The sequence below is a fragment of the Bubalus kerabau genome, chromosome 15 (assembly GCF_029407905.1).
Source record: "Bubalus kerabau isolate K-KA32 ecotype Philippines breed swamp buffalo chromosome 15, PCC_UOA_SB_1v2, whole genome shotgun sequence".
Classification (NCBI taxonomy): domain Eukaryota; kingdom Metazoa; phylum Chordata; class Mammalia; order Artiodactyla; family Bovidae; genus Bubalus; species Bubalus kerabau.
In genome coordinates this window covers 45,903,270-45,915,822 of record NC_073638.1, presented here as the reverse complement: position 1 = coordinate 45,915,822, position 12,553 = coordinate 45,903,270, and the positions used below count along the sequence as shown (strand labels likewise).

The following is a 12,553-nucleotide window of genomic DNA, read 5'->3' as shown; positions in this document are numbered from 1 at the left end:
TGTGGCAAAGGGCAGGCAGTGGGACACATCAAAGGGTTACTGTTAATTAAAGAAACCAGATATGCCAAATTAAGGGATTTGGTACTTTTCTAAGCAGGGGAAGATGTAAGTGTCTAGGATCACGGAAATCATTCCTCTAATATGCACCTCCCATCAGATCAGCAGCGGCATAAGATTCTCGCAGGAGTGCAAGCTCTACTGTGAACCATGCATGTGAGGGATCAAGGTCAAGTGCTCCTTGTGAGAATCTAACATCTGAGAAGCTGAGGCGGAGCCGAGGCAGGAAGCTAGGTCTGGAGAGTGGTGGAAAGCACAGATTATCATTAGCAGTGAGGTTTGACTGCACAGAGATTATAATAAATCAGTCATTTGCAGACTCAAATCAAAACCCTCTCAGTGAGTGACACGTGACAACTAAGCTGCATCTGGTGGTAGGTTCTACAGTGGCAAGTGAGTTGACATACTTCAATTGTACAGCTGTATCCAGTGGCAGGCTTTAAGTCAGAATCCAGAATAATTGTTCAAAGTATACATTCAAATATGTGGTTTCTACTTTTAAGACTTTTTGAAACATTTGCCTTGCTGCAATTTGTTTTCTTAAAGATTTCTGATCTATAGAGCAAGCTAAAAACACAGAACGATAAGTGTCATGGGAACGACCTCCTGTCTGGAACAGTCTCCTCCTCAAGGCAGCAGGCCTCAGCTGAGCAGGAAGCACTGGCCAACACCCACTGTCTTTTTGATGGCATTCTTGACTTCCTGGTTCCTCAGACAGTAGATGAATGGATTTAACATGGGCGTGAGGACTGCATACACAGCTGAGATTAGTTTGTTGGAGTTAAATGAAGCAATAGCTCTGGGCCGAACATACATGAAAATCATGGCTGTGTAATAAATTATGACTACCGTGAGGTGGGATGCACAGGTGGAGAAGGCCTTCTTCCTTCCCTGGGTGGAGGGTATACGCAGAATGGTGGAGACAATGTAGACATAGGAGAGGATGGTAGTGGTGAGAGGGAAGACAAGAATGACAATAGCCAAAGCAAAGTCCACTAGCTCAGCTGTGGACATGTCTTTGCAGGCCAGTTTGAGGATTGGTGAGATGTCACAGAAAAAGTGGTTCATGACATTGGAGCCACAGAAAGTGACATGTGAAATAAAATAGACCTTGATCACAGTGATCATGAAACCAGTCATATAGGAAAAAGCCACCAGCTGCACACAATGACCTGTGGTCATGATGACCAGGTATCTGAGAGGGTGGCAGATGGCCACATAGCGGTCATAGGCCATGGCTGCCAGAAGTACACACTCCGTGCAGGCGAGTGAGATAAAGAAGTACAGCTGGGTCATGCAGCCTGTGAAGGAGATGTGCCGTCTCTGCAGGAGGAATCCATCCAGCATCTTGGGGACGGTGACAGAGACATACCAGACCTCCAGGAAGGACAGGCTACTCAGGAAATAGTACATGGGCTTATGGAGGGAGCCAGTGACCCAGACAGTGAGCATGATGACAAGATTCTCTGCTACCACCAGCAAGTAGACCACAAGGAAGAGGGAGAAGAGCAGGACCTGCAGCCAGGGGGCGGTGGGGAAGCCCACCAGGATGAACTCACTCACCAGAGTGCTGTTTCTCCCCAGCATGACTAAGAGCTCTGAGAGGCAGGAAGTCATCACAAATAATGAAGGTGACTATGACATTGGAGAGACCAGTATGTTAGCAAATCAGTCTTTCCTGAGAATGAGACTCATAAAATAACCTCTGTCAGTATGAAGTAATCTTCCAATGGGAAGCATACACTTCCATAAAAAAAATGTGGTGTGTTTGTTATGAAAAACTCCTGGAATCAAAGTGCACTCCCATCCCTTACTCTCACTCACCTGATGAAATATTTGAATGTCACTCTCCATGTCATTCCTTACTCCTTTGTCCATGAACATGGACCAGTGGTCTCTCACTTGCTGGTTTCAAATCTCAAGTTAATTACAAAGCCACAGCACAAAGACATTTTTACTGCCTGGAAAAAAATGTTTAGGATAACGTCAGAAAAAGCTCCAGGGTTTAATATTGGGGTGATCTATTGCCTGTAGTCCTTTGATCCACCACCGTTTCTTTGGATTAGAGTCTGTGGAAAATTTTAAAAAATGATAACTCTTGGACAATCCATTAATGACTCTCCATTGCTCTTAGATACAAGTTCTTCGTATTTTGACCCCTACATATTTCTCCAGCCTCTCTCTTGGCACCCTCTAAATTGTTTCCATGCTTGAGATATACTCAAATAGTTCTGCTCCTCAAGCACACTGTAATCACTCTTGCATTTTACATGCACTCATCCCTCTTCCTTTTATGCCTTTTCCCCATTTTTATCTGTTGATTTAAGATTCCATCTAGGAGATAACCCCACCAAAGCAGGGTGAAATACTTCAGTAACATTTTCTTCCAATGCACAACCTTCTCATGCATTGAGATTTCTCTCCTTTACACTGTTTCTTTCAAAACTCAGGGAGATATTGGTCAAAGGGTTTAATATTCTGGTTATATGATGAATAAGCTCTGGGATTCTATTGTACAGCCTGGTAACTACTGTTACTAATGCTGTATTATATACTTGCAAGTTGCTAAAAGAATAGATCTTATATGTTCTCATCACACACAAAGAAATCAAAATTATGTTACGTAATAGAGGTGTTAACTAACCTTATTGTGGAAAGTTTTTCATAATATATATGTGTATGAAGTCATCATATTATACTGTTTAATCTTACACAATGTTATAAGTTGATTATATCTCAAAAAAACTGGGAAAAAAAAGACTGTCCTTCAAGACTATGAACCCAATACCTAAAATAGTGACTGGAAAACATAAATATTATCAAATATGTATTAACAAGAATTAATCCCTTTAAGCTGGTGGCAAGAGGCACGTACCTATCAGGCTACATGTCTTTGGACATATGTCCATCTTGCATACTGAGGGTGTGTGCTGTGCTTAGTCACTCAGCTGTGTCCAACTCATTGTGACCCCATGGACTGTAGCCCACCAGGCTCCTCTGTCCATGGGGATTCTCCAGGCAAAAATACTGGAGTGGGTTGCCATGCCTTCTTCCAAGGGATCTTCCCAATCCAGGGAACAAACCCAGGTCTCCCACCTTGCAGGCAGATTCTTTACCATCTGAGCCACCAGGGAAGCCCACATACCCAGGGTACTTTCATGATAAATACACCCACCCTATCTGAGAACACTGGATATGATCCTTTGCCTCAGGTCACCTGGTAGGTCAGAGTCTCTGTCAGCCATTGTACCAAGCTCTACCTAGAGGGGAAGGGAAAAGGGAGGCCAGAGCATACATGAACACAATACAAGGATAGGCCACAAGGCTGGAAGGCTTGTGCAAGGCTGGAAGGAAGGTTCATTTGTGAAGTAGCCCAATTACTTTAATCTGTGGCTAAGGAAAGAGGTTATCACAAGTTTATCTCTTGAAAAGTATGTAAATGAATATACATCTCCACTAAATATCACATTCATCCATAAAGACTGAGTTTAGGTCCCACCTTCAGAATATTGTTCACTCTTTTGGCCAAACAATTTGTCCACCCTACTGTCCACTTCACACACAGAGGGTGGGAGATCAATCAAGGATCATCTTGATAACCTTTTGGATAGAGATCTTCTGGCCATGGCTCATGGCAAGGGACAGAAAGATGAGAGGCCAAAGCACATATTATTTTTGCCACTGCCTCCTTTCCACAGCAGCACATGTCAGCAGACCTCTGCAATGCTCGATGGATAGAAAGGGATTATGTCTCATCCCAGGGCCTCCAATCAACACCTTTCACAGGATGTAGTTCATTTGTAAGCAGTTCTCAGCCTGTCTCTCAATGCCTTTGACCTAGTGTTTTTCTTTGGGAAAAACAACCAGATCTGATAGCAGAAAGGAGTGATATTTCCCACATTCTTCAGTATGTAGAGACTTTCCTTCAGGGCGTGTGTTAGTGTAACCGTCTGCATTTTCACTATATGCCACATAATTTCCCACACTTCCCTTTGCAGATGAGTTATCAGCACTGACTTTAGAGTCAGAATAAGGCTACCAGCTATGTCATTCTAAACAGAATGTTTAACAGTCAGGTACTTTAACACCCACTGTTGTAAAAGAATGTAATGTTAATAATGCCTACCTTACTGGTTTGTTGTGAGGATAAATGTGATAATGCATGGATAAGGCACTAGACTCATACATGCTACTCACGTGTGTTTGTTTAAACATGCAGCCTTTTTCATTTTCACTTTCATTCTTACTTGCTTTTTTTATGTTTTATTCTGGGGGAATGAGGTAAGCCAATTTCCTGGGGAATAGGATTATAGCATCTTTGAAAAGCTCTGAGTTGCTGATCACTCATGCCTCCTTTCTTATCTTCTTATCCTATGTTGCTTTCATGTATTTAATCATATCGCTGTTACTTCATATTCTCCTCCATGTATTTGCCACAAATACACCTCTCAGCAGACTTTACTTTGTATCATAGAGAAATGCAGAATTCTATTTTCCTTGTTTTCAGAACTAATAGCCCTGAGCTCTAGAATCTCTGTGGTACCTGAGGAAAAAAATCCTTTCATTAAAGTATAGAATTTGTTTTCAGTCTTCTGTATGCTCATTCTCAAGAGAAAACACAGACACCAACAGACTTTTTCCTGTAACAGGAAACATATCTTTTTTGCCCTGGTCCAACATCCAAACAATCTCTCAGCTGCCCAAATTTCCCCAACCTTGGGTACATGTGTACTGGATCTTCATTTCCCCACTCATTCCCCCATAATACCCTTTCCGCCATCCAAAAATGATGCCTGCAGTCATTTCCCTAAACCTCTCCTCATCTTCCCTGGAACTTTCTTCAGGGATCAACAAATCTCACCTGGTACCTTCAACTTCTCACCAGGATCCACCTTCCCTATCTTCAAGAGTGAAAAATTCTGCAGACATTTGCACTAATCTTGAGAAAGCAGGCTGGCTTGCATGTTTTTGTACTCCTGGATATCCATGTTTGGTCTCTGCTTAGACTGCCTGATCAGTATTGCAGCACTGAGACCAGAAGACTAGAGCTGAGGCAGAATATATTTAACACTCAGCCTCTCTTCTTCCCACAGGACTCACCCACATAGTCTCTCTTGGCTCCAGGGAAACTCTGTGTGCTGCCAAGATTATGTCCAGGGAACCTGGACAGGGAGGTTGACTCTCCATCCACCTATCTATTCCTCTTCATACTCGAATATATTTAACTATACCTGTAGAGAGAGTGTGGCCCTTTTTTCTTACTACTATATGCAAAGTAGTGCAGCACCAAATTACTCAAAAATCAGGATAAGAACTCTGAGTCAGTTAATAAGGTAATTAATACATTCATTTGTTTATTCATTACAAAAATCACATCCTGCTTTTATTGTGCTGTTTTTATGTACAAGTCAATGTGCTATACATTTTTTGGAGTAAAATTATGTAGATCATGGCTTCTGCCCTCTAGTAACTTCTAATATTCTAATTGAAGTTAGAAGTACATACTGTAATGAGTGTAGTATGTGATGTGTGACAAAAGAGAGGTGCAAACAAAGTGCTCTAGGTAAACCAATGAGAGAGAAATGGTTTCCAACATAGGAATCTAGAAAAGGTTTCATCAAAGAGGTGTCATTCCAGACTCATCGCAGGAAGGTAGCATGAAAATAATGCAATGAGAAATAATTTTGGTCCATCAGTCAGAAGATCTGGTTTTAACGTAGATTCCATCATTTTAAAGATATTTGACCTTAAAAAATTATCTTTATTCCTCAGAATCTTATCCCACAAAACATGGTAATAATAATTTCCTTGTCACTATCATATTATTAATGTTAGTTTCAGAAGTAATACTAATATGAGTATGTATATGAAACAGAGAAGGCAATGGCACCCTACTCCAGTACTCTTGCCTGGAAAATCCCATGGATGGAGGAGCCTGGTAGGCTGCAGTCCATGGAGTCGCTAAGAGTCGGACACAACTGAGTGACTTCACTTTCACTTTTCACTTTCATGCATTGGAGAAGGAAATGGCAACCCACTCCAGTGTTCTTGCCTGGAGAATCCCAGGGACGGGGGAGCCTGGTGGGCTGCCATCTATGGGGTCGCACAGAGTCAGACACGACTGAAGTGACTTAGCAGCAGCAGCAGCATGTATATGAAAACAGCTCTAAAACTGCTTTGTGATAAGTATACAAAAGTAAATATTACCTATGTTGGAATATGAACCACAGCCATGATTTGATCAGAGCAAATGATGTGAGAAGGCTTTCAGTGTAGAGAGACAAGCACAAGAGAATGCAGAGTGATGATGGCAGAAGGTAGACAGATGGCTATAGAGTCCTCTGCCTTGGATTGCAGGAAGCACTCAGTCATTTGATGAGCATTTGAAAAGTATATACTGTGTGTTAGTTCAGTTCAGTTCAGTTCAGTCGCTCAGTCGTGTCCTACTCTTTGCAACCCCATGAATTGCAGCATGCAACTCCCTGTCCATCACCAACTCCTGGAGTTCACTCAAACTCACGTCCATCGAGTTGGTGATGCTATCCAGCCATCTCATCCTCTGTTGTCCCCTTCTCCTCCTGCCCCCAATTCCTCCCAGCATCAGAGTCTTTTCCAATGAGTCAGCTCTTCAAGAACAGTGCAAAATGACAATTCCTTTTGTCTGTCAGGGCTTCCCTTGTGGCTCAGCTGGTGAAGAGTCCACAGCAATGAGGGAGACCTGGGTTCGATCCCTGGGTTGGGAATATCCCTGGAGAAGGAAAAGGCTACCCACTCCAGTATTCTGGCCTGGGGAATTCCATGGACTATATAGCCCAAGAGGTCGTGAAGAATTAGACATGACTGAGTGACTTTCACTTTCACTTTTGTCTGCCAAGTTATCCACAGAAGAGTGAGCCCACAGAATCTCTGCTCTTAATTGTGCCTCAGTAGTGGAGAAGATACCCTGGCGAAGGAAATAGCAACCCACTCCAGTATTCTTGCCTGGGAAACCCTATGAATGGAGAAGCCTGGAAGACTACAGTTCATGGGGTCACAAAGAGTTGGACACAACTGAGTAACTTCACTTTAACTGTAAAGTTGAAAATCAAGTGCCAGAAGCTTTGCAAGAACAAAGGCCCAGGAGATACATTTGTATGTCTGTGAATAGGTGGATGAAGGGAGTGAAACAATGACCTGAAAAAATGAGAAGTTCTAGAGAAATAAACTCCTAAAGATCCTAGAGGATAACATCTAGGCAGCATCTGTCTATTGTAACTTATTGTCTTTTAAGGTAATACTAGTGACTTGTTCTAAATAGGAAATATAACTTGTTCCAAATTACTCTTTTCCATCCTGCCTGAGAAGAATTCAAATGAATCTGTGATATAGCAACCCTTCCTAGGTATATTGGCAGGTACATGTGTGATCTCGGAATACACGGATAACATAGATACGATGTGACAACTAGCAGTGGTGGATCCATTTACACTGTTTATACTTCTGAGACTAGGCCTTAAGGGGAAATCAGTTTCCTTACGTACAAACCAAGTACAGTGGTGTCTTCCTGTGCCCAGTCGCTCAGTCATGTCTGACTCTTTGCAACCCCACGGGCCACAGGCTGCCAGACTCTTCCATCCATGGGATTTTCCAGACAAGAATACTGGAGTCAGTTGCCATTTCCTACTCCAGAGTGTTTTCCTACCTATCTCCAAATACAAGTCAAAAATGATGGATGTTTGTAGTTTAACTTTGTTTTTGCCCCATAACACAGTCAGACAAGAGTTTGTTTCCAAACGACTCACTGGGCAGTGTCAGCATTTTATTTCAAATAAAAATTATTTTTATTAGTTATCATTTATTCTATCTACTCATAACACACTACCTTCTATATCAGGAAGTCCAATAGAAACATACCTGTTTTGTTCTTTAAAAAAACTAAGGCTGGGCCTAGCCCTTCCCATACTCCATCCATTCATATTCTTTGTCTAAAGGCATGTGGTGAGTTGGCACTATTCTAGAAATCTCGATCACTGGTGTTCAAGAAATGAGACTATGGAACATGAAAGTCAGGAAGGCATTATCCCCTAAGGAATGACTGTAAGAGAAAATGAGAACGTCTGTGCTGTGAGCCCTCGCTGGTCTCTGCCCGCCTGCCGCAAACAGTGGCAACTAAAAGAACCAGTGTCATTACTTAGAGCTGCTAAATATGTAAAGCAAAAACAGTGTCGTTTATACTTTAACTCTCCCTTATCAATCAGCTAAATTAAAACAGCATCAATGCATGAATTTCATGAGAATTAAAAATCCAGAAAATTGTGAAAAGGTTAATATGGAGTCACTGAAATCAACTGAATCCTATTCAATTATTTAGTATAAAAAGACTGATAATGTATTCCTTTTTAAGTAAACGTTTTACTTTGGAATAATGTTGGATTTGCAGAAAAGTTTTAAAGAGACTTCTCATATTTTACTAGTTTGTTTCTCCTAATATTATCACCTGACCTTACAGTGTACACTTTCGAAACTAAGAAAGCAAGACTTGTACATTTTTTTGGTTACTAAACTCCAGGTTTTATTCATACTTTACCAGGTTTTCCATATTTTTTTACATTCCAGGATCCAATCCAGGATCCAATGAGATATCACATTCCTTTTAGGTGTCCTGTCTCTTAGTCCCCAGGATTTGATAGTTTTAGTCTTTACTTGAATTTCACAACTGTAAGGGATTCTTAATGTAGCAGGATAGGGTATTTAGTACTATAGAAGGCGTTTATTCAAAATTGATGGGAACCAGGAGACATTTTTGAGGACAAAAGCTGTCTACGTTGATCCTCACGTGCTGTGGAGATATTTGTTGCCTCTGGCCACTCTCAATATCTCTCCTATCTGAAAGATCCTGTCTGGATCCAGTACTCCTATTTCCTATAATGATGAAGGAGACTGGAGACTTCCCCCAGACAATACCCTGACCAAAGGAAATTACGAAAGAGCCATATCATTTATCGATATTTTGAAAAATTTGCAATTATAAAGATGATTTGAAATAAATAGGATCAAATGTAATAAGAATTTTTTTAAAGTCCTCTATCTAGGTTGATGGACAAATAATTACATCAATGGATGATGAAGAATATTTATCTGATAATTAATGTTCATTTGAAAATCTTAGGTTTGGAATATCAAATTCAATATCAATCATGAAGATAATATGACTGTGAACATATAGTCCAAGTCAGGAGACGTGTCAATCCCACCAGAGTTAACATTGACTCACTCAAACATCTCAGTTTTGTAATCAAAAGATAAATAAGTGCAGGAGATTGTGCTCAACTTGTTTCCTACATGTGAAGTATTTGGTTTCAAATTTTGAAGTCAGAATTAGAGGTATTTTTTAAAACTAAAAAATCTAAACACACACACACTTTATTGTAAAAAGGTTGGAAGAGAAAGAAAAGCACAATAAAGGAAATCAACATCACAGGTGTTTCAGTTCAGTTCAGTCGCTCAGTCGTGTCCGACTCTTTGCAACCCCATGAACTGCAGCACGCCAGGCCTCCCTGTCCATCACCAACTCCCAGAGTTCACTCAAACTCACGTCCATTGAGTCGGTGATGCCATCCAGCCATCTCATCCTCTGTCGTCCCCTTCTCCTCCTTCTCCCAATCCCTCCCAGCATCAGAGTCTTTTCCAATGAGTCAACTCTTCTCATGAGGTGGCCAAAGTACTGGAGTTTTCAGCTTTAGCATCATTCCTTCCAAAGAAATCCCAGGGCTGATCTCCTTTAGAATGGACTGGTTGGATCTCCTTGCAGTCCAAGGGACTCTCAAGAGTCTTCTCCAACACCACAGTTCAAAAGCATCAATTCTTTGGCACTCAGCTTTCTTCACAGTCCAATTCTACATCCATACATGACCACTGGAAAAACCATAGCCTTGACTAGATGGACCTTTGTTGGCAAAGTAATGTCTCTGCTTTTGAATATGCTATCTAGGTTGATCATAACTTTTCTTTCAAGGAGTAAGCGTGTATTAATTTCATGGCTGCAGTCACCATCTGCAGTGATTTTGGAGCCCCCCAAAATAAAATCTGACACTGTTTCCACTGTTTCCCCATCTATTTCCCATGAAGTGATGGGACCGGATGCCATGATCTTCGTTTTCTGAATGTTGAGCTTTAAGCCAACTTTTTCACTCTCCTCTTTCACTCTTATCAAGAGGCTTTTTAGTCACAGGTGTTTACTTTCTGCTAATTGGAGTTCACTGATACGGAGGCTCATAAAATAGCTACACTACTGATGTCCAGAAGAGGACATTCCCTTCCCAGACCACTACCCAATTTCAGATACTTATTCGACTGCAGAGGCAGAAGATAGATTTTTGGTGAACTGCATATACAGTCATTTATCAATTGTCATAGAAAGACACTTATAAGTTTATGTAACTGTTTTGGCACAAATAGGTATGAATATTAAAATTTTTAATAAGTAGAGACTAGCTAATAATGCCTAATAATAACATTGCTAGTAGCTTTTCATATACTTTTTAAAATCAAAGTATAGTTGATTTACAATATTTTATTCGTTTCAGGTATACAATATAGTGATTCAATATTTTTATATAGATTATAGCTTTTCATATGCTTTATTAAGCTGTAGACAAATATAGGAAAGTAAATTGCAACAACACAAGGCCCCTACACTTGCAGAGAGAAGTAGCCTATTGTTCTGAGTCTTGGGTGGTTGTAAGGAGTTCCATTTCCAAAAATAACACACTGACATACCCTCTAACCCTCTCTCTGTCCAGATGAATAAAGTTGCATATTTCATTGGCCAAGAAATGTTTATTTAAATAAATATGCTGGTAATAATACCTTTGCCCAGAATGCAGTTTATAAGAACAAGGGGTTCATTACATAATACTGCTAAGATTTCAGTCAAATTCCTTCTAGTCATATTTAAACAAATGAACAAGTAAGACTGATTCTATTTGGTACAGTGTAGTATTTTGATACTATTCATAACCTAATATTTGCATTTATTATATTAAGAATATTTTTCTGTCATTACCTCTATTTAGATTATAGTATTTTAATGTCTGCATGATATTTCACTCAATGTATAGACTAAAAATTGATTAATCAGTCTTCTGTGGAAGTTTAATATATTTCCATATTTTTCTTATAGTAAATACAAATGTCTGTATTTGCTATTAAGAAATTTGATATTTCTTAATCAAATATTTGTGTTTCAAATGTTTTCAATATTGTTAGCATTTATGATACATACTGCCAACTTTTCTTCCAGCAAGGCTGTGTCACTTTGTACCAACTTGTATCCTAGCAAGATGTGCAAGGTTTAGTTTCTGAAACCTGCGAAAACTGCCTATAGATGTTACACACATGCTTTGCCTACATGGCTCCAAATTATATTCCTTTACTACACTTCTTTATAGCTATCATGTGCTAAACACTCTTCTGAACCCTGCTAATAAAATGATGAACAAACAAATGTGATCTCTGGTTCCTTGGAGCTTATAGTCTAATTAGGGAGACTGAGTATTAAATAAACAACTGCACCCAGTCAGTAGTTCAGTGTGGGCACTGACCTTGATAAATCAGGGAATGAAGCTCTGAACCCCTGTAGGCCAAGGGGTGATATATTGCCAATGCAAAAATTCACAGTTTTCTGTCTCCCTGCCTTGTAATTCACACTAGCATGATCAGTTATGGTCCCACTACTTCATGCGCTACAATCGGTATCCTCCAACAAGAAGAGGTCTCATCCAGAAGTCTCCTGATGCTTTTCCATAATGAAGCCTATGCTTCCTTGAATGGCTTTTCTGCTTCCCTTTTGTGTATCTTCTGTCTCAGAACTAAAATTCAGTAACAAACCCAGGAAGAGCCAGTTAGATTCTAGTTCTGCATTTTTTTTTTTGCCTTAAATATTGGAGTTCAGTCTTGTTTTATGCTCATAGCCATCCCTTTCCACCCCACCAGGATACATCTTCACGGACGTGTTCTATGTAAATTACAGTAGAGCAGACAACATGAGATCAAGTTCTAGCCTGTATGCTAAGAACTTGTCTTGAAGAAATCCAACTTCTAGCTTGTAATTCACCTCTCTTTCTTGTCCTGAATTAGTTCCTTGGTGGTGCCTTGGAAACTCTAGTCCCTAATTTAGGCTCTAAGAGCTCCTCTGCACTTCTTAGAAGACACAGATCCTAAGTTTAAGAGCACTGGTGGTGGTGGTTTAGTCACTAAGTCTTGTCTCACTCTTGTACCCCATGGACTGTAGCCCCCCAGTCTTCTCTGTCCATGGGATTCTCCAGGCAGAATACTGGAAAGGTTGCCATTTCCTCCTCCAGGGGATCTTCCCAACCCAGGGATCAAACCACTTCTCCTGCTCTGCAGGTGGTCTCCTGCACTGTAGGTGGAATGTTTACCGCTGAACCACCAGGGAAACCCAGTTATTTATCTAAGATTTAATACCTCCCTTCTACTTGTGCTAGCTCTCCCAGGC

At 40.5% G+C, this 12,553-nt stretch overlaps 1 protein-coding gene across 1 annotated transcript; it reads right to left on the bottom strand.

The window, feature by feature from the left end:
• Positions 1–699: 699 nt before the first annotated feature.
• LOC129628171 (olfactory receptor 6-like) lies at positions 700–1,784 on the bottom strand. Its single transcript, XM_055547601.1, has one exon. It carries the CDS (start codon positions 1,672–1,674, stop codon positions 700–702), a length of 975 nt encoding a protein of 324 aa, XP_055403576.1. The 5' UTR covers positions 1,675–1,784.
• Between the last annotated feature and the right edge of the window lie 10,769 nt (positions 1,785–12,553).

Coding starts and splice junctions, on each gene's coding strand:
- LOC129628171 (XM_055547601.1), bottom strand. CDS start 1,674: ATGACTTCCTGCCTCTCAGAGCTCTTAGTCATGCTGGGGAGAAACAGC.